The following is a 19,506-nucleotide window of genomic DNA, read 5'->3' as shown; positions in this document are numbered from 1 at the left end:
CCCAGGTGCAGGACCTTGCACAAGGGCCAAGACAGAATGGGCAGTTCAGCAACTCTGCGCCTTTGGCCCTGCTAACCATCCCCTGCGCCTCTGCTTTGGCTCCTGACCCGTGTACCTTGCAGATAACTGCAGCTCAGAATCACCAGTGTGGTTCTGTCAGCAAGGGCAGAACAGGTTTTGTACCTCTTTTAAAATAAGCAGCGAGATGGGGCAACGCGTTAGAGAGCCGGAGGTTTTTACAGCGCTCCATCTCCTCAGGACTAGGCCACTAAACACACAAGCCATGTCTAGCTGGGGAAAGGAAGTGGAGGTGGAAATAGTGACAAGGAAACTTGTGGTTCAAAGTGCTTCTGTCAGTTGTAACTAGAAGGACACGCCTGTTGAAAACTGCCCAGCATACGAGTAGAGAAACAGCTGAAGCTATGGACATTTTGCTTCCAAACATATCAAAGACAGGAGATACAGTCATTGCCTGGAAACAATTTAATCAAACTTATCTTGCCCAGGCCTTTTGTAAAGCTCCTACACAAAGCAGCATTGAGAGGCACTAGAGGTTAGTTTACGAAAGCGAAACATCATTTGCTCACAAAGAGAATAGCAGACTTTGAAGAAGCATAGTGGTTTCTATTTTTGATACCCAAGGCATTTATCAAGCGATGCAGGTTTTGCAGAATTGAGGCAGCAATGAGTCACGTGTATTTAAGTTAGCAGGGTGTTCTCAGGAACTCGGAGCTAATCCCGCACAACACACTGGCAAGCAACTTCTCTAAATTTGGGATTTTTAAAGTTCCACTTCAAGAGAAAGGGAGAAAGGAAGCTGTGTGCAGGTGCTACATTATACTGCAGAATTAAGTTGTTGCTCAAAATACTGTGGTGAGATTTGGAGTTTTGTGAAGCTGCCCTGGAGTTCTGCACACTTTTTAAAAATCGAAATCAAATTCCTCAGGCATCTCTGAAAACACCAGACTGAGCCTGCACCTTTCTAACAAAGAAGAAATTCTTGAAACTTCCCACAAGTTAAGCCTGAATTATCCTCCTGGAGCCCGCAGATTGCAAACAGGAGTCTTGCGGAAGCATCACCACGCCGCTTGTTCTGAACCCCATTTTATCTTTAAGATTCCAACACTGCCACTGAGCGCATCCGGTTTCAGCCCCAACAGCTCCAAGCGGGAACTGAACAAAGCATCAGTGGAGCTGAAGCTACGTCGCCCCTACAAGCGCATCCTTCTCTGCGGGGATTTACTGAAGCTGCCTCTGTTTTTACCCCTTCCGAAGGGACCCTCCACGTCGCTGCACCAGAGTTCAGGACACGGCAGAAGAGCTGGTTGAAGGCTCCTGCAGCTCAGGGCAGACGGGCATCTGCCCAGCCTCATGGGGAATTAACAAACTACACTTCTGGATGTCCTCATGTGCTTTCCGTAAAGGCAGTTCCTCCTGAAACTAAGACAAACACTTGCGAAACGTGTAAATGCTAAAATTGGGAAGACATCCAGTTTCCTCTTTCCACTGGAAGTTTTTTTTTAATTGGGTCCATTTGGTGTGAATATAACGGTAGGGCACGAAGGGGAGTGGTTTGCTGGTAGCGCAATGTTGAACAAGTGCATTTGCTGCCTATTGCAGAAGCTGCTTTGCAAGGTTTGCAATTCTTTATTTGCTGAACAAAACAAGGAATAAAGTGCTGTCTGCTCTGGTGCCAAGCACAGGCTTAAGGGGTAAAGAAACAGGTAAAACCAATCAGTGTGGGATAGACACAAATTGCTCTGGGAGCACAGGCTGGTACAAGTGCTGCCTCCCACCCCCAAAGGTGAGAGAACAGCCTGAATTCTGATTAGTACCTCCTGCCCAAACCTCACAAGTGGATAAGGTGGCTAGGCAGTCACAGATAATGACATTTATTATTTTCTTTGCTAGGCACTGTTTGTAGGTCTGGATTTGAACTTATTACATGTGCACACAGAAAATACTCCTGCATTCCCTTGGACAATTGCAAGATGACTCACATTCCCTCCCTCCCCAGTCTCTAAAGCTAAAGATTCAACATAGTAGTTTTCAGCTTTAAAATGAGATCATACACATTATTTCCTTTGGGGTTAAAAACTTTGTTTTATGCCTTAAAAACACCCCAAATAAACCAAGGACACGGAGAGCTTAGCAGTCAGTCCCAGTCACATTCTTTATGTTAACGCAGAGATAAAGAAGCACAAAAGCTTTTGTCATGGGAGAATACTGCGTTCCCAAACCCGGGTTGGCTTACCCAAATCCTCCAGCGCTGGCTGCTGCTGTACCCTCGCCGAACACTTTGCCTCCCGTTGAGCCCAGAGGGCTTGAAAAGGTTGGGGCTGAACCGAATGCTGGCACCCCTCCGAACCCAGGGGATCCCCCGAAAGTGGGAGGGCTGCCAAACACTGGAGCAGCACCGAAGCCACCTGAGCAAAACAGAGGCAAAAAAAAGGGACAAGAATGTCACGTAAACAATAATGCAGAAAACCAGAAACGAGATTTCCAAGTAGACAGTCGCCATAATGGGGCTGTTCATCTAATCACAGGGACACAGCATTACATATAAACTGCCACACAGCTTCCAGACTGCAGGTATTTTGGTACAAAAGACCTGGATAAGAAGAGTGTATGCGATAAACTGCAACCGAATTAAGAGACTATCCAGAAGAAAAGCATATTCTGGGTTTCTTGAACATTTTGAGCCCAAGAACAACTCAATCCCCAGAGCTGTACTAAATGGCAGTAATACATCCTCCGCTCTTGCACACTGCGAAGAAATCTCTACTTGCTTTATATAAAAAAAAGGCATTCTGTGATTCTAAAAGAGACCATTACCTTAATTGTGAGCTAGGCAGCACGCACAATAACCACATTACAGTAAGAGTCCATACAGCAGGTGATAGGCCAATGCTTTTACTATCATAAAAGAGACACTTTTATCATCCTTCATCGTAAAACTAGTACTCCTTACCAGAAAAAGCTTAGCTTACACGGTCAGTTTTAAAGTAAAGCTCTGCTCATCACCATTTAGACGAGTTACTACCCAAAGGAACTGCACACGATGGTGCAGAATGAAGAGTCTCCTGTACAGGACAGTTTCATCAGCACGTGCTCCTGTGTTTTAGTTGCAGTGTTCCACCCCGGCTTCTAATCTAGAGCTCTGGAAGGACAAACATGTGTCCCAAGGACAGACCTTGACGCATACCAGTGCTTAAACAGGAAGAACTCCCCCATCTCTTAAGATCAGGGAGTAGATGGCAAGCTTGTGTTTGAGGTGCCCCAGTGATGCAAAAAGATTCGGGAGGTAGGGTATTACCTAATCCTGTTAAGTGGTAGAAACTAAGATGCAGTGATTAAACGCCAGGCCAGTGGAATTGCACAATTCCTTCAGGGAATCAAGAACTGAGCTCTGCTCTTAGCCATTTCTGTTCTGGGTTTAGCTGCCTTCTGCAGCTCTGAATGGACTCCTAGCCAGGTTGTTTTAGTCTATGTTCATCTGCTGATATTATTGGCCCGTTTCTGATTGACACCATGGCACGTGAAGGACACGTGCTCCTTTGTTTGAGTGGGGCTGAGGACTGGGATACCACCACACATTTTAATACCCTGGGTGAAATTCCAGTCCACGTCAAGGTAATGGATATTGTTTGGCTGTAAACACAAAAGGTCTGGAAAAAGTAAATGCTAGGCCTGAATTATTTACATACAGATCAGGTGTCTGGTTAGCCCTGTCTCTAGGAAGTCAGAGTATTTATCACAGGGGCTGAAGCTTTGCTTGGCTTACAATCCCTTCTACAATGCACATTAAGAAATAGTGGAGGAAGGAAAGCGAGACATGCAAGTAGTGAAAGCAGGACAAAGCGGGATTCACAGCAACTAAACCCTTCCACTGCAGCTGGGAGAGAAGACGCAGCATTCATTTCAGTATTTAGCAAGTATAACCAGAGGAGGGGAGGATCTGAGGGGCTCTGTGTGAGTGGACGGGCCTTCTGCAGAAACATCTTGAAAATCCTATCTCCAGAAGAATTTTGAAACCAAAATAATCAAAAGCGAGGAAAGAGTCATTGGGTGAATGAAAGAACTTTCATCAGCAATGCCCTTCTCCTCTAGCAAAAATAACAGATGGGAGGTATGTCTGAGATAAGGGACTCAGCCCACTACCAAGCAATACTCGAGAGACACCTTACTGGAGGCTGCTGGAGCCGACAGCATCATCATCACGCTCTCGGGAACTTCGCTAACGTGAGAGCACAGCTACTGCCACAGCAGAGCGCTCGAGGCACTGCTGCTCCAGCGCTGGTTCATCAAGACCATTTCAAGAATGACCAAGGCCTCCCTGCTTCCCCCAGGGCCCACGCTTCCACAGACACACTCGGAGTGGAACACCTATCTTCATCAGCGTTCGCTGTAAGAACGCTCTGAGGAGAGAGGAGAAAAGCTTTGTTCTGCCTGACCCTTTGGGCCTCTATTTTTGCCTGGTAATTAACAAAACGAACATTTTGCCATTCGGTTCTAATGAATGTATCACAGTCACCACTACTTTTGTGGCTCCTTATTTGGGCAGACGACAGTAAAAAGAAAAGAGGTTTTGTGAAGTTCACAATAACTCAATTGACAGAGAGAACAAAAGCTCAACAGCAGAAGAAAGTGATGATGACAGGTCAGACTGATTTCAAAAGAGAAGGACCTGAAGCCTGATAGGAATTTTATGAGGAAGCTTTCCCACTGCAGACACTGGTGTATTCACTCACATGAAGAAATGGGGACAAAAAGGGTTGGAAAACCCTGAGTGAAGTTAGGAAGATAATATTCCAAGAAAACATCTAAAACAGGAAAAGTTATTCAAATCCATATTCTGTACTCCTCATTGTACGGTACATAAGACCAGAACTAATTCCCACAGCGCTCTGCTCTTAAAATGCAATGGGAATTTCTGGAATGAACACCTAAAAACGTAGTTTACAGGATGCTTTTCTGCACCAGAGTTTGTACATCTCTGCCCTGAATCTACCAACTGAAGTTCCACTCACTAAGCCATCAGCAGTTTTTGTATTTCCTGTTTAAAGACAATCCCTGTTCGTGCACTGAGTGCAGACTGTTGGCACCTAAATGGCAGAATACTCCATGGGTGGGGGTTCATGGTGGGTGCCCTAAAGTACCTGCTTTGGTTGGACTGGAAAAGCCAAAGCCTTGGGATGCCACGCTTCCACCTCCAGAGCTGAAAGTGCCCGTAGGCTTCTGCTCTCCGAAAGACGAGCTGCCAAATCCAAAGGTCTTTGCTCCGCTGTTCCCAAATAAGCTAGAAGAATCTGGGGAGAAGAACAACACTAGTAAGTTCCTAACAGACAATATGCTATGTTACACTTCATTAACAGGATCAGGAGAAAGGGAAAGCCCTTTTAGTTCCCCAACTCTCCAGCACAAAATGAACATCACATCAAAACCAGCAGTCCTCAAAGAGAAGATGAGTTTTCCCCTATTCCTACAGGACTTTCACAGAATTACAGAATGGTTTGGGTTGGAAGGGACTTAAAGATCATCCAGTCCCACCCCCTGCCATGGGCAGGGACACCTTCCACCAGGCCAGGTTGCTCCAAGCCTCATCCAGCCTGGCCTTGGACACTCCCAGGGATGGGGCATCCACAGCTTCTCTGGGCAACCTGTCCCAGTGCTCCCCACCCTCTGCGGGAAGAATTCCTTCCTGATGTCCAATCTCAATCTCCCCACTTTCAGTTTAAACCTGTTACCCCTTGTCCTGTCGCTACAGATGCTTGTAAAAAGTCTCCCCCAGCTTCCCTGTAGCCCCTTCAGGTACTGGAAGGCTACAATAAGGTATCCCCGGAGCCTTGGCTTTGTAGTTCCACCAAGACTTTCTGGATCCGATGGACCACTAACAACCCTTTATTGCTGCAATCTAGCAAATCACAGTGATGGATGATTTGTTTAGCTGCATCCTGCACTGCAGTCCTTAACAGACAATCCCTCAAGTGAGAAATTACAGCAGCTTCTAGCTTCTAGCAGTCTTACTTAACAACACAAATATCAGTCCACCTCAAATTAAGGATTCTGGGCTATTCTGGCCATGGCCAGTATTTCTTAACATGACTATCTGACAGGACCTTAAAGTAGGAGCCAAACTTTTCCAGCCTTACTGAGAAATGACTCAAGTTTTCGTCTTCCACAAGGCTACAGAGATTTTCAGCATCTAGTGGCAGGACAGAGAACCACCCAAGCTTTCTTCTGGTGAGCCATCAGATTTATTTCATCACAAAACCCCGCGTAAAGGAGGACTATATCAGCAAGGTTAGCCAACTGACCTCAACCATTAATCCCAATGGATCACTAAAGAGGTAAGAAAAGAAATGGATTTGCTCTCTTCAGACCTGAAGTGCTACTTCCAGCCACTTGCAGCTCATTCTGCAGCTTTCCTTTGTTCCCCTGCTTCTACATCTTTGCCACTGCTTCCCCTGCCTTGTGCTTTCTACCTGCCGGACTCCACCCCTGCTGCTTTCCCTCTGCACCAAACGCAAGTCACAAGCGACGGAATAATGAAGCCGGGCAGTCATTAAACAAAAGCCACAGTTAAGAAATGGTCACGAATAGCTTTTGTGACATACAAATGTAGGTAATGAGCGCAGATCCGCAACAGCTGCACACGAAAGGCACAAGAGCGCCTGCTAGGATTTCAAACTCCTTGCTGGAGCAGGGAATAGCATCCGTGCATCCCTGCTCAAACTTTAAGAGTATTACCAACCTGTCAGCCCAGAAAACTCAACACTGATGTGTTTTTAACTTGACTCTGGCAATTAAAAAAAAAAAATCTTTACACTAATGGACAGTGATTGATTCTTGCATTTACAGTTAATCCTTTATAGCTTCTAGAAAAGATTTCTAATAGTCCCTTCAAGTCCCTGGTGCAAAGGAATCCGGGGGTGGCTTTAATGTATTCTCAGCCACTTTTCATGGCTCCTTTTGTTAGGTTGGTTGGCTGGGCAAGAAGCAACATGCAGGAGGGTTGGTTTGGCATCTCACCTGCAGATCGATTTAGCTAACACACATATGACTGATGCCTTTCAGCTGAGCATTGGAGCAGCGTGAGTCCCTCCTCCCAAAGAGGACTTTAACACAATTTCTCTCACCTACCCAGCTTTCATGATGCTTCTAAGAGTTTATCTGGGAGAGACCCACCCTGCCTAGCAAATCTGGATAAAAGAAATGATAAAAGGAATTCTAATTCTTCTTCCTCACCAGGTGATTCTGCTCTTGTGAGACCCCATCTGGAGTTCTGCGTCCAGCTCTGGGGCCCCCCACATCAGAAGGATATAGACCAGTTGGAGCAAGTCCAGAGGAGGCCACGGAGATGCTCAGAGGGCTGCAGCCCCTCTGCCATGGGGATAGGTTGGGGAAGTTGGGCTTGTTCAGCCTGGAGAAGAGAAGGCTCCAGGGAGACCTTATTGCAGCCTTCCAGTGCCTGAAGGGGCTACAAGGAAGCTGGGGGGGACTTTTTCCAAGGGCCTGTAGTGACAGGACAAGGGGTAAGGGGTTTAAACTGAAAGAGGGAGATTGAGATTGGACATCAGGAAGGAATTCTTCCCACAGAGGGTGGGGAGCACTGGGACAGACTGCCCCAGAGAAGCTGTGGATGCCCCATCCCTGGGAGTGTCCAAGGCCAGGCTGGATGAGGCTTGCCAGGCTGTATTAGGCGTGTAGCAACCTGGTCTGGTGGAAGGTGTCCCGGCCCATGGCAGGGGGTTGGAACTGGGTGGGCTTTAAGGTCCCCTCCAACCCAAAGCATTCCATAGATTCCATTCTATGATCCCAAACTAACCACTGATCATATTTTTCTTTACTTCAGCCATGTGACTGAAAAAAACCTCACACCTCCTGGACACGAAATATGACTGAGGGCTTATCCATGCACTACAGCAAGTTTGATCAAGTACCTTGCACGTGCTGCGCAAAGACAGCCATTTCTGGGGCAAAGCTGAAGAAACTGCTATCCATCGTGCACTTGTTAACTTGGTTTCACCTGAGCACGGGATTCTTAACAGTATTTACAGTTAGGGCAGATGAGCAATAATTAGAGCTTTCAGACTTTCAGCCAAGTCTGAAGCAGAAATTCAGTGACAAGAATTTAGTCTTCTGTTTTAAAGAAGCATTTCACCAAGAATTCCCTACAGAATATATTCTTCACACTTCTTGCATCTGCTTATTTGTTTCAGTGGCTTCCCTACTTGTTTTCCATAAACCTAAAAGGAAAATTCCACACCATGCACACTCTCTGTTACCCCTAGAAGCCTTTCATGTTAACACAGAACTTATTCAGAGACAACCAACACCAGAAAAGCAGATGGGATCACAAAAGCAGATGGAAATCACAGCACATTTTGTATTCTTGCTTTGTTCACTTACTCTGGGAAGCTGCAGATCCAAATCCTCCACTGGAGGAACTGAAAGGATTCTTATTGGCTGCATCCTGACTTGGCTTTCCTCCCAAACCACTGAAGAAACCTCCACCTCTCCCACCACTTCCAGATCCAAACAAGCCTCCACTCGAAGAAGATGGTTGCTAGAACACAAAAAGGACAAAAAAATTGGGATTTGAGAGAAGTCAAAGCGGCACATTCCCCCCAAGGCTGATTTTTCTGTCTGGCCTATTCCTTGAACGTATGAAGGGGCTGATGAACCAGCAAGCAGCTACCTTCCAACACCTCATGCAACGAAGTCTTCCCTAAATCTCTCTTGAACCCCATCTGCGGTACAGGAAAATGCCTCTGAAACTCACCCTACACTTTCCACTTCGCATGGAATACAGGCAGGTGACTTACCGCATCTCTATCCTACGCTGCATGTGATAAAATGTTTGTCTCCTCATACCCCTCGGAAAACATTCAGGCAGAAGCTGCTTTGGTGCCCGCTACAACGTGAGTATCTTCGGTACAGACTGGGACACCTTCTACTGAGCATGTCAAATTATATATTTACATCTTTAAAAAGGATATCAAAAATAGGTAGGGAACCCCAAACAAGCCCACTCTACACCACAGTCCCTTATTTCTACAAAAGCAATAAATACTTGCCTGGCCAAAGACAGTGCCTCCAGTATTAGCTGCTTGCCCAAACACAGAACCTGTGTTACTAGAACCAAAACCTGCCAAGAAAAGAAAGGAAAATAAACCACCAGAGCTACTACCAGGGTATAAGACAATTCAGGGAGGTGACACTAGTCCAGAACAGGGAAAGGACAGGTCTCCCATGCCAAAACACAGGAGTACCAGTGATGTTACCGCATGTACCTAGGTTGGACGAATCTAAAGTGCGTGACAACACACAAATAATGAATTCCATTGAAAGTTTATCTGAAAGTCATTCTCCTTTTCTCTTCAGCCAGCTTAAAAACAAACAGAAAATAAAAGGCCTTGTCGCTTGTGGGATTGTTTCTAACAATCTAAGAGAATTGGATTTCTGTTACCATTGCTATAATGCTGCAAGCCAGAAACAAGCACTGTAGCATTCTGATTTCCCTTGGGTAGGGAGGATCCCAGCTTTGTCACCTGAAGATGCCCGTTACAGATAATGAAATGTTTTGATTAAAAACAGAACTCGCCATTCCATTTCCCACTTCACTTAAACGTGCATTTTGTAATAAAATGTGCATTTCTATAATTAGGAACACCTCTCTCAAGCAGGCTGCACTTCCCCCAGTTTAACTATTCTCTGCTACTGTAGTTAAAATGAGCAAGTGGTTTGCCTACAGTGCCAACCTTTTTAATTATATGAGTCTAATTAGTTTGTCTTCCTTGGAAATCTGTGTTCTTTATTACTGCTATGTACTTTTCCCTGGGAGCTCTCTGAAGATTGCACAGACAAAGCTTGGGGAAAAAAACCCACAATATAGTGTAGCGATGAGGAGAACAAAAAGAGACTGACAAAGGTTTGGTCTGTGCAAGCATTCAACTTTTGCGTGCAGACAGGTACCTGATGGTCACGTTACCGCTGTATTTAATTTTGAGATGTTTCCAAACGCAAAAGCGGATTGAACAGATTAGTTCCTGCTTGCCCATCGCTTTGAGGGCTTAACAAAGTTTTCTGCCATCCCAGATCATGATACAGTACCATACCTGGTGATACACCCACTGCTGCACGTACTCAATGCAGCTCACTGAAGGAAGTGCTGCATCTGGATTTATTGCCTCGATTACGGCCTCAGAGCTGCCCTGATACTCCAGTGTAACACGACATCCTAGTTTAAGATCTTTAGCACTATGCTGAATCCAACTCATTTATTGTGCAAGAGGCAGGACAATACATAATTCAAAATTAAGTCAAGGTAGACTTGGAAATGTAAAATGAACGCAAGATTGGTTTGAAAAGGTTACATTCGGAGGCCTGCTGATGAATAGTGAACCAAAAGCTTCTTGGTCTCCAACATCAGCCTCCCCCTCACACACATTGCTGCTCCGATTCTTACTAATTGTAAAAAACCTCGCAAACAACCAAAAACTGTCAAGTGCCATAGGGAGGGGAAAAAAAAGGCATTAAAAAGTGGCCTACTCTACCCAGTGGTATACTGCTCCGTCCTTCAGCCAGCAAGCACCGCTGGGATATCACACCTTCCCGCAGTTTGCTCTTACCTGAAGCTTGGCAGAAGCTGAACCCAGCAGATGACGTCGTGGTAGTAACGGTGGCAGCGGTCCCGAAGACGGATCCCCCTTGCCCAAAGCCAGCGTTCTGCCCAAACACCGGAGCGCTGCTTTGTCCGAACAACCCACCTCCAGCACTGGCAGATGGCTGTCCAAAGGAGAAGGAGCTGGCGCTGTTGGTGCTAGCCGGCGCTCCAAAAACACTGCCACTGCTCGAGGCTGCTGTGGAAGCTGCTGGCTGGCCAAAGGCTGGCATTGTCCCAAACCCAGACTGGCTAAAGGTAAAACCACTTGAAGAACTGCTCGCTGGTTGCCCAAAGGTGGGCACTTGACCAAAAGCTGGCTGACCAAAGCCCCCGGTCGTGGTGGTGCCGAAAGCAGAAGTACCAAATCCTGAGCTGGCAGCCTGTGTGGTGGCACTGGCAGTGGACAAGGTACTGGTAGTGAGCTGCCCAAACGGAGAGGATGCTGTGGTACCCACGGGTAGCTGTCCAAAGACAGGGGGTGTGGAAGGAGTGGAAGTCGTATCACTAGCAGGCTGGCTAAATGCTGAGCCAGAAGAGCTGGAACTTGGAGGCTGGGAGAACACTGAGGAGCCTGCCGAGCTGGGGGCAAAGACAGAGGCACCAACAGCTGGATTCTGGACACATGTAGTGACGTCAGAGGTAGTAGCCAACGCACTTGTGGCTTCTGCAGGAGAGGCAATGGTTGTTGTGGAGGTGCTTGCTGAGGCATTCTGATCCGGTGTGGCAGATGCAGAGACAGCGGGAGGCACTGGTGCCTTCAAATCGCTTGTGGGGGCAGGAGTAGCAACAGTATCAGGGGGAGGTGCTGCTGTCGTGGTGCCAGAGCCTGCAGAGACCGTGTCCCCGGCTGTGGCCTGGGGTAAAGTGGGCTCTTTAACCGACTCCGAAAGCTGTACATGTGGCTGTGGTGACTGCGTCAGTGGTGGTGAAGACCCAGCTGCTGCAGCTTCATTTTCAGATGGTTTTTCCGACACGGGCAGTAATTTGGCATCCCCTGCACCCTTACCAGAAGGTGCAGCAGGGACAGCGGTTTGTGACGAACTCAGGAAACTTCCAAACGAGAGGGATGTTGAAGCAGAGAGAGTAGAAGGGGTAGAGGTGGATGTGGTCACGCTGCTCACTTGCTGAACACCAAATGAAAAGGTGGGTTTGTTGCCACCAGAGCCTCCAAGATTAAATACCCCAGAAGACCCTGTGCTGGTGACCTGGACGCTGCCGAAGAGACTGCCCGTGGTGCTAGTGCTGATGGATGGGGATGCTGTGCCAGCCAACGTGACTGACGTTGAAGCAGCTTCTCCAGCCTTTCCTAATGACATGGGAGCACCAAAAATAAACCCAGAAGGAGGTACTGAAGACACTTTAGTTGACTGTGCTCCTGCAACACTGGTAGATGGTGCTTTAGTGGTGGTCTTGGCATTATCGTCTACTTGACCCACCCGTAGTCCCGAGAAGCTCCCAAGAGTTTCCCCAGCTAGATTGCTCTGAAACAAGTGATCTCCTGGTTTAGATGGAGGGATATCCAACTTGCCAGAGGCTGTGGAGGGAACAGATGATGTTGTTGCAGCAGGTTTGTTTGACTGGGTGCCATTTGCTGAGGAGTTACTTCCTACTGAGGCTCCTGAAGCACTTGCTGGCTTGAGGGACCCAAAGGCAAAGGAGCTCTCAGGGACTACTCCCAACTTGGAACCTCCAGCAGGCGAAAATGAATCAGTCTGGGTGGACTCTTTAGCAGGGGCTGTCAGTAAGAGAGAGAGGTTACAAACAGAGTTACAGCATGCAAAGCTCATTGATCAGTCTTACAATAGTGTGCTTTAGTGCTTCACAGACTGTCAGACAGCGCTCTTGCCTCAAACCTATAAATCCTCTGACCATCAGGTAACTGCCAGTTCCATGTGCATTCAGGAGACAGCAGTGACATCTAATTTTGGCCTTTGGCTCCTATCTCTTTTCCAACAGTTTGATAAAAATGTAAGAGACCTGGTTACTACAGGCCGTTTGCTGTTAACACCACTTTCACCCCTTCTTCCTTGGTTCAGCTAACCCTGACATTCACTGTTTAAAACAATGGCTCTGAGCAGAGTTTGGGTCATAAAAATATTTTCTACAGAATCAAATCTTTCTTTATAAATTCAACTATTTATAGACCACCAGCCAGTTTCTATGCAGCCTGTTTTTAGCTTTGAAAGACTATAGAGAAAAGCTCTCAAATGTAATTGCTGAAGCAGGTCCACTTGTACGAAACACTGCTGTCCAACAGTGGGACACTGCTCAAGTTTTAAGGGAGGGTGGGCTAGTTTTAGTTGATGCATTGACATTTCATTTCTGAGCACCAAACTGGCTTCAAATTCTGACTTGGAGCCATTGCCTTGGTGTTTGCACTACGAGTTGATTTGGAAAAGGTACAGGAGATCTGCATGGAGATCAAATAACAAAGAGCAAAAGCTTCTCAGCACAGCTGGTATTATTGTGTTTTACCATAGAAGTATATTAAGTATATTTAATTATATTAGTAAGTGACACTGAATAATCCAGCATTTGTTTCCTCCTGAGGCACTGAAATTCCTTCTTCCATCACCAGCTAACAGAGGCAAAGTTGCTCCTATCATTTCATGGAGCAGCACGAAGGAACTGCCCTCACACATCGCTGTGGTTCACAAGCCTCTTTCCTGCACCTCCCACTCCTCCTTCAATCAGGGTTATTCACCTAAGCTTTTAGGTTAACTGAATATTCAGGTTTTAGGTCAAGTTAGTTCTCTCCGCTTAACGACAACAGAGTATTAGTAGCATTGCTGTGGCTGTGATGGTTTAAGGATACAAGCAAGCCAAGATTCGTAAGAAGAGGCGCTATCTTTTATTAGAGTAACCAATAACACTGGAAGCAAGTTTCTGACCATACAGTCTCTTTTGCAAGGCTGAAATTGGAGGCAGAAAACATCCAGAACATTATAAACTAGATGTATCGGTCCCCCTTTTTCCAGACCAGGTGATCTACCTATGAAATGGAAAGGCACCCTATATACTGTCAATTCAATTTTAGAAGCAACAGCAAGCCAGCCCAAGCATGCATTCCCCTCCCATTACTGAATATGCTCATTCCACTTCATGACAGCTTTCTGCGTCAGACCACCTCGGCAACTTTAAATCTACAGATTAAAGGCAGCAGAGGAAACAACTACAGATGTTGCCCTTTTCATAAACTGGTACCTCACAGATGTTCTTGGCAGCAAATATTTTGCTCATGCTTAATTGAAAGGCAGGTGGCCCAGATTTCTGTGCGTTACAGGGCATAACCCAGCACACATATGCCATGTTATTGCAGCTACTGCAATTGTAGTAGTAGAACTGCAACGTAAAACAAGAACCACACGAATAGGGGAGAGTACGCGTTCTCTTAGCAGGGAAGAGGTTCAAACTAACCTTGCGAGGAAGCGAGGCTGGGCAGCGTTGGTGATGAAGCAGCTGATGTGACAACACCAAAGTTAAATCCAGACCTAGGAGGAAAGAGGAGAAAGGGAAAGAATGACACTTGGCTCAAAGTGTTGAAACTTCCAACCCCATGATTAACAAAACTTTGAGACTCTGATTTCCAGTGCAGACTTGCAAAAGTCAGGCACACAGGCGCAAGAAAATTTCTCCAAGAACTAAACAGGCAGAGATAAGGATGTGTACAGGCTGGGTTCCATTTGTTTCCCCTCTGACAAGGCTTCTAGAGGGTTAAAGATAGTCAGAGGTCAAAATTCTTTTGACTACCCCTCATTCTCCCCTCCTCCTTCCTTTCTGCTGTGTATTCCTTTCCCGTTCAGCACAGCAGCTGAACACTGTACACCAAATCCCGACGGCTTTTGGTAGACCAGCAAAAGCAGAAACCACAGTGGAGACTAGAGTTTATTTAAAACAGCTAAAAGGTAAGAGACAGTGCATGTACAGAAGGGAATAGCTGGATACTGCCACCCATCAGAAAGGAGATCACTCACAGCAAGACAGAAATCAACAGTTTCTATGACTATTTCACACTAAAAATATTCTGTCTTGCAAAAATACTGCGATCTTTCATAATGAGCACTGGGGACCTCCAGAGACCTTCACTCCCTGAGGGTTTTTAAGCTGTCTCCGATTCTCAAAGACCAGCTGCTGAAACAGAAGCCGGGCCGTGTAACTAAGACATCACTGACAACACACTGTATTTAGCATAGGGTTTACAGACTGAGGCACTGCAGCCTGGGACAAAGGCAGGGCTTGATTGCGTTTTGAATCTGAATTTCCATCTCTCAAAAGCACGATTTTAGCCCTCTGAAGAGCACAGCAAGGCACTTGAGTAACATCCACTTGACAAACTTGCAGAGAAATGGTTAAGACTGAAAGGCACCAGCCATTTGCAAGTATGTGTGCTCTGAAACACTTCATGTTACCCCCTTGTGAAGAGAAATTCACTGGAGTATCAGATAGCTAAACATGCAGAATTTCAAACAACCATTTCTAGGGAGTCGTCCCTCTCCCCCGAATATGAGATATGATCAAAGAAACATTTCTGTCATCGCTAAAAAAACACTCCATAAGAGATTTCAGAATAACTTTATGTTCCTAACGTGCGCCTTGCTTTGTGTTACTGTTACGTAACAGGAGTCACCAGAAGGCACAGGGACTCCCAAGTCACTGTCATGAGCAGACTACTTTTCAAGCCAAAAAATGGAATTTGTTCTGTTCTACTAAAAAAAAAAAAAAAAAGTAATTCAGTACGTTTGACCATCAGCACAAATTTCAAGCTCTAATTGGGAATTGCAGCACTTCCGTCTCTCAGACCCCTGCCAGCATCTGAAACCCATATAGGGATGCCCAGGTTAGAAAAGCTGGCATCACTCTCTGGAATACACCTTCTGAGGTGACAAGTGCTAACATGACCATGTTCATGTTCTTTCTTCTTCTCTGGGAGCAGAAGCTTCCAGTATCCAACCTCTTATCCCACAGCTGTAAAGCCAAAGTTCATTCTCACGTGCCCCTGCCCAACCTGCTAGGGATGATTCTTCTGCTACTGCTCTTTGTTCACTGAATAAAGAACGACGTTTAAGATGAGCTGTGGTCTGCCTTTTTCTCCTCTTAACCCCAACATAAACGTTCTTCTCTGACTATGAGAAGCGGTGATGTGTGCTCAGAGACAGTGAACCCAGGGCATCAGGCCAGGAGTCGGTGCTTTAACCACAGTCACATCGCTCTGATCTCGAATCCTCATCTGAGGTTGAAAAATACCAGGACACACAGCGTATGACTAGTTCAATAGTCCACTATAGATAAACCCAAGAAGAAAGCCAGCCATTACTTACTTTTGATTAGTTACAGATTGAAAAAATCTCAGAGCAACAAGATACTGTGTCAAATTCTCTCAGACCTTCAGACCTCACTCAGGTAGGCCTCCACAAACAAGAAAGCCTTCCGAGACCTCTGGCACCACCCCTGCCCTCCCAATCTAACATTTGCAAGTGCCACTTCACAGTATTACGCAGCTCGTAGGTTAACACTTGCGTAACAGCCAATATTCGCATTTCACATCAACTACAGAGAAATCTGAACGTTCATACAGACCCCAGGGAAGAAAACGAGAATGTCGTGTTCAGCTGTGCCGTTGTTTGTACTGATGTCATCGCAGGAGAAGTCATGGCTGTGACTGTTTTCACTGTCCCTTGTCCTGTTAGTTACAAGAACAAGCATTACTAAAGAAGCAGAAAGCACCCTGTCACCCAACCATCAGGAAAGGGAGGTATGGTTTGCACACAGGGTCCGCAATTTTATCGACTGGAAACAAAGCTTTTTTGCCACTTATACCAGGTCTGGTGTTTCTACACAGAAATATTCCTGCTACTGCTATAACATCCGAGAACACAAGAATTATTTCCAAGATTTAAGGCAACAGCATATATCAGATTAGAGCAAAGATAGGTGTCATCATCCTGACAGTAAAAATGAAATCAAGAAGTCCTTGGTAAGATCTCTCATCAACTTATCAAAACACATTTCAAATAAAAAGGAAACTATCAAATTCAGGAGCTGACATTTTCAATAAACCAAAATTTAAGAAGCGTTTGCCAAGTCAAATATGATTCCTAGCTATTTTTACTGCTTCTTACCCCTGGCTAAGAGGCAACCTACATCCACGGATTAAAGGCAGAAGAGCAACAGAGATGGATTTCAGACATTTATGCAAGAGGTTTATAAAACCACGTCCAAACACAAGCATTATCATCTAATACACAGTACAAATCAATTCCTTCCTTCCCTAAGTGTTTCCTCGTCCCCGTTTGCACTGACTGATGTAAACTAAGCATTCCTTTCCTTAGGAACTCCTGAATTGTGCGCGACTGATCACAGTACCTGAACTGGCTTTGCTCATACAGCTCAGTGCTCAGCAGACGCAGCACCTGCAGCAGTTCATCTCCATCTAGATCAGATACTCCTAGGGTGCTGCATGTTCAAAAATCAAACCAGTGTGTTTAAAATGTTTTTTAGACATGAAAACCATGCTGGTTTAAAACAAGACAGCAAAGACAGCTGCTTTTGATTTGCTGTCAGAACGCTGTAACCTTTGGTAGATGTGCTTTCAGTTTTTCCTCAACCAGGGTTATACATTCCGAGTTCACCCTGAACAAGGAAACGTATCATTGGATTCCAGATGGAGGTACAGAGACAAAACACAGGGCTGTATACAAAAGCACTCTGCTGCTCTTCTGTAACTTCGTCTTCCCGATTCTCTCCCTCGAGACTGGCACAGCAACCTCTGAGGAGAGGCAAAGCTTTTTCCCCTCAGTGTCTTCATTCTCTGGATTGCACACCCTGCCAGGAAGCGGGAGACATCCCGGCCTCCACGAGAGACAACTTACCTGAGGTTTTGCTGCCAGATGATGCTGGACTGGCTGTAGGTGCCACAGGACAGGGTGCACACACAGAAGAAGGTGGAGTCTGTCCCTTAAGCGAGCTTGTTAGAGGTGTCTAAAAACACAACACCACTTCGAGTCAGCGCAGTCTGTCCATTAACAAAGGTCCTTCTGAGCTTGGTCCGGTATTCTGAGCATCATGCAATGACTTAAGAACAAACCAGAGCAAGGTGGCCAAAACACCTGGAAGTGCTGTTCACTCTGGGGCACCCATTATGTCGGGACAGTTAAATACAGGGTCAGTACTCAACTTCTTCAACAAGTCTCTTGCAGAGGCTAGCAAGCCTCCATGGGCAACAGCTCCATGACCCCAGGGCACAAAGACTGCTGCATGGTTTTGTGACTTGTGGATATAAAACCCAGCAGCTTGTTGACCTATAACAAATGTTTTCAGTAGAATAACAGGATAGGTAAACTACTCTCTCACTTGATTGCCTAGCACTTTTAATTTTGCATGAAATTTAGGTACATCTACTTAATACAGTTTCCATTGTTGTTAGCTGCAACCCTTACTGCTGCAAGGCTGTGGCCACTAGAAAGCTGCAAGTCATCAAAAGAGAAATGCAAGACATAACAAAGATATGCCTGGCATCACACTGTCGAGGTCACAGATAAATAAATGATTTGCCTAGAATGCAGGGCAAGCTGCAAAGAGAGATTTTTAGATGACCTGTTCACCAACAATTAAATCCCCAAACCATGCCGAGCGTTCCCACACACAGTATTCCACAGGGAAAGGGTTCTATATCAAGGTACCTGTTTAGCTTGATTTGTAGCAACAGTTGCCAAAACTTGGTGGACTGCCTGAGCTGCAGACTGAGGTACAGATGATCTTAAAAAGAAAAATTAAAAGGTTAAATGAATGACTAGTCTAACAGAGGACGTCCTCGCCCCTCAAAGCAGAGCTTCCAGAAGTCTTCAACCACCACCACTATTAAAGATTCCATACGCAACTCCAAACGAACAAATCTGATTAGGGAATAAACCTCTTAAATGAATCAGCCACATTTAACAAAGGAAGTCTGCAAATGTGTTTAAAGCTCTAGACTTAAACGATCAAGGCTTCTTCACACAATCTTGTCTCTGAAGAGAGTGAGGCCTTTCTACTTTACAGGGAGTTGACGAAAAATCAGCAGGTAAGGGGATTACAATTTTATGCCTAGTGGATAACAAATGTAAGCAGCTTCCTTTATAGTGTGAAGCCCAGACAAGTACATGCGACTCTTCAACGCTGAGCAAGGAGACAAAGCTGGGGGTGGCGGTGGGGAGAAGCGCTCCATGTCTTTGAAGTACAGTATAAACGTTAATGAAGTTGTGGCAAGAACTGTGATACAACTGACCTTTATTCTACATTACAGGTTTCGGAACCCTGATAATGAAATAAATCGTATGTCAGAGCCCACTGACAACTGCTGCAGAACGGCAGCTTCTTCTGGGCTGAAGCATCCTACCTACATGCCATGGGTCGTCACTTTAACTTGGGAACAGCCACCCAGCTTTAGCATCTCCTCAAGTCTGCGGCTCACCAGGTTCAACAGCTTAAATGGTCAATACCAGAAGCTTTTGGAAGCTTAAATTCAACACCGATTGCATTCTCTTGGTGGCAGAGGCCAGCTTTCCCTTACTCCAGTAGGCTCTTTCCATCTGTTTCCGAAGGCAATAAGCAATCTCCCTACTATAGAAAGGGCTGAGGCTGCAAATCCCAGACAGTAAGTGAATCTGAGCATTAAAAATTGTATCTCTAAAGCACGAGGACTCCCAAACTGCATTTACCGTTTGGTCAGCTACAGGCTAACGCATAGGAATTTCCTCCTGTATTCCACAGGAAGGGGACACAGGCATGAGGCAGTAATTTTGCATAGCCACTTTGTCTTGGATAGGGTTTTGTGCCCTGAAGAGCTCTGTGTTACTAGA

General features: G+C 45.8%; 1 protein-coding gene across 1 annotated transcript in view; it reads right to left on the bottom strand.

Moving 5' to 3' along the window:
* Nucleotides 1-2,250: 2,250 nt before the first annotated feature.
* The window catches only part of NUP214 (nucleoporin 214kDa), a gene marked incomplete at its 5' end in the record, with an annotated part of 39,569 nt that continues 22,313 nt past the window's right edge, over nucleotides 2,251-19,506 (bottom strand). Inside the window, 9 exons of the mRNA XM_010159295.1 lie at nucleotides 2,251-2,426; nucleotides 5,160-5,309; nucleotides 8,413-8,569; nucleotides 9,081-9,151; nucleotides 10,635-12,404; nucleotides 14,087-14,160; nucleotides 16,247-16,349; nucleotides 17,539-17,647; nucleotides 18,349-18,424. Of these exons, the coding sequence (XP_010157597.1) occupies nucleotides 2,251-2,426; nucleotides 5,160-5,309; nucleotides 8,413-8,569; nucleotides 9,081-9,151; nucleotides 10,635-12,404; nucleotides 14,087-14,160; nucleotides 16,247-16,349; nucleotides 17,539-17,647; nucleotides 18,349-18,424 (2,686 nt within the window). The remainder of the gene's footprint in view (nucleotides 2,427-5,159; nucleotides 5,310-8,412; nucleotides 8,570-9,080; nucleotides 9,152-10,634; nucleotides 12,405-14,086; nucleotides 14,161-16,246; nucleotides 16,350-17,538; nucleotides 17,648-18,348; nucleotides 18,425-19,506) is intronic.

Source organism: Eurypyga helias, unplaced genomic scaffold (genome assembly GCF_000690775.1).
Source record: "Eurypyga helias isolate BGI_N326 unplaced genomic scaffold, ASM69077v1 scaffold15949, whole genome shotgun sequence".
Lineage (NCBI taxonomy): Eukaryota > Metazoa > Chordata > Aves > Eurypygiformes > Eurypygidae > Eurypyga > Eurypyga helias.
This window is presented reverse-complemented; position numbering and strand designations above follow the sequence as displayed.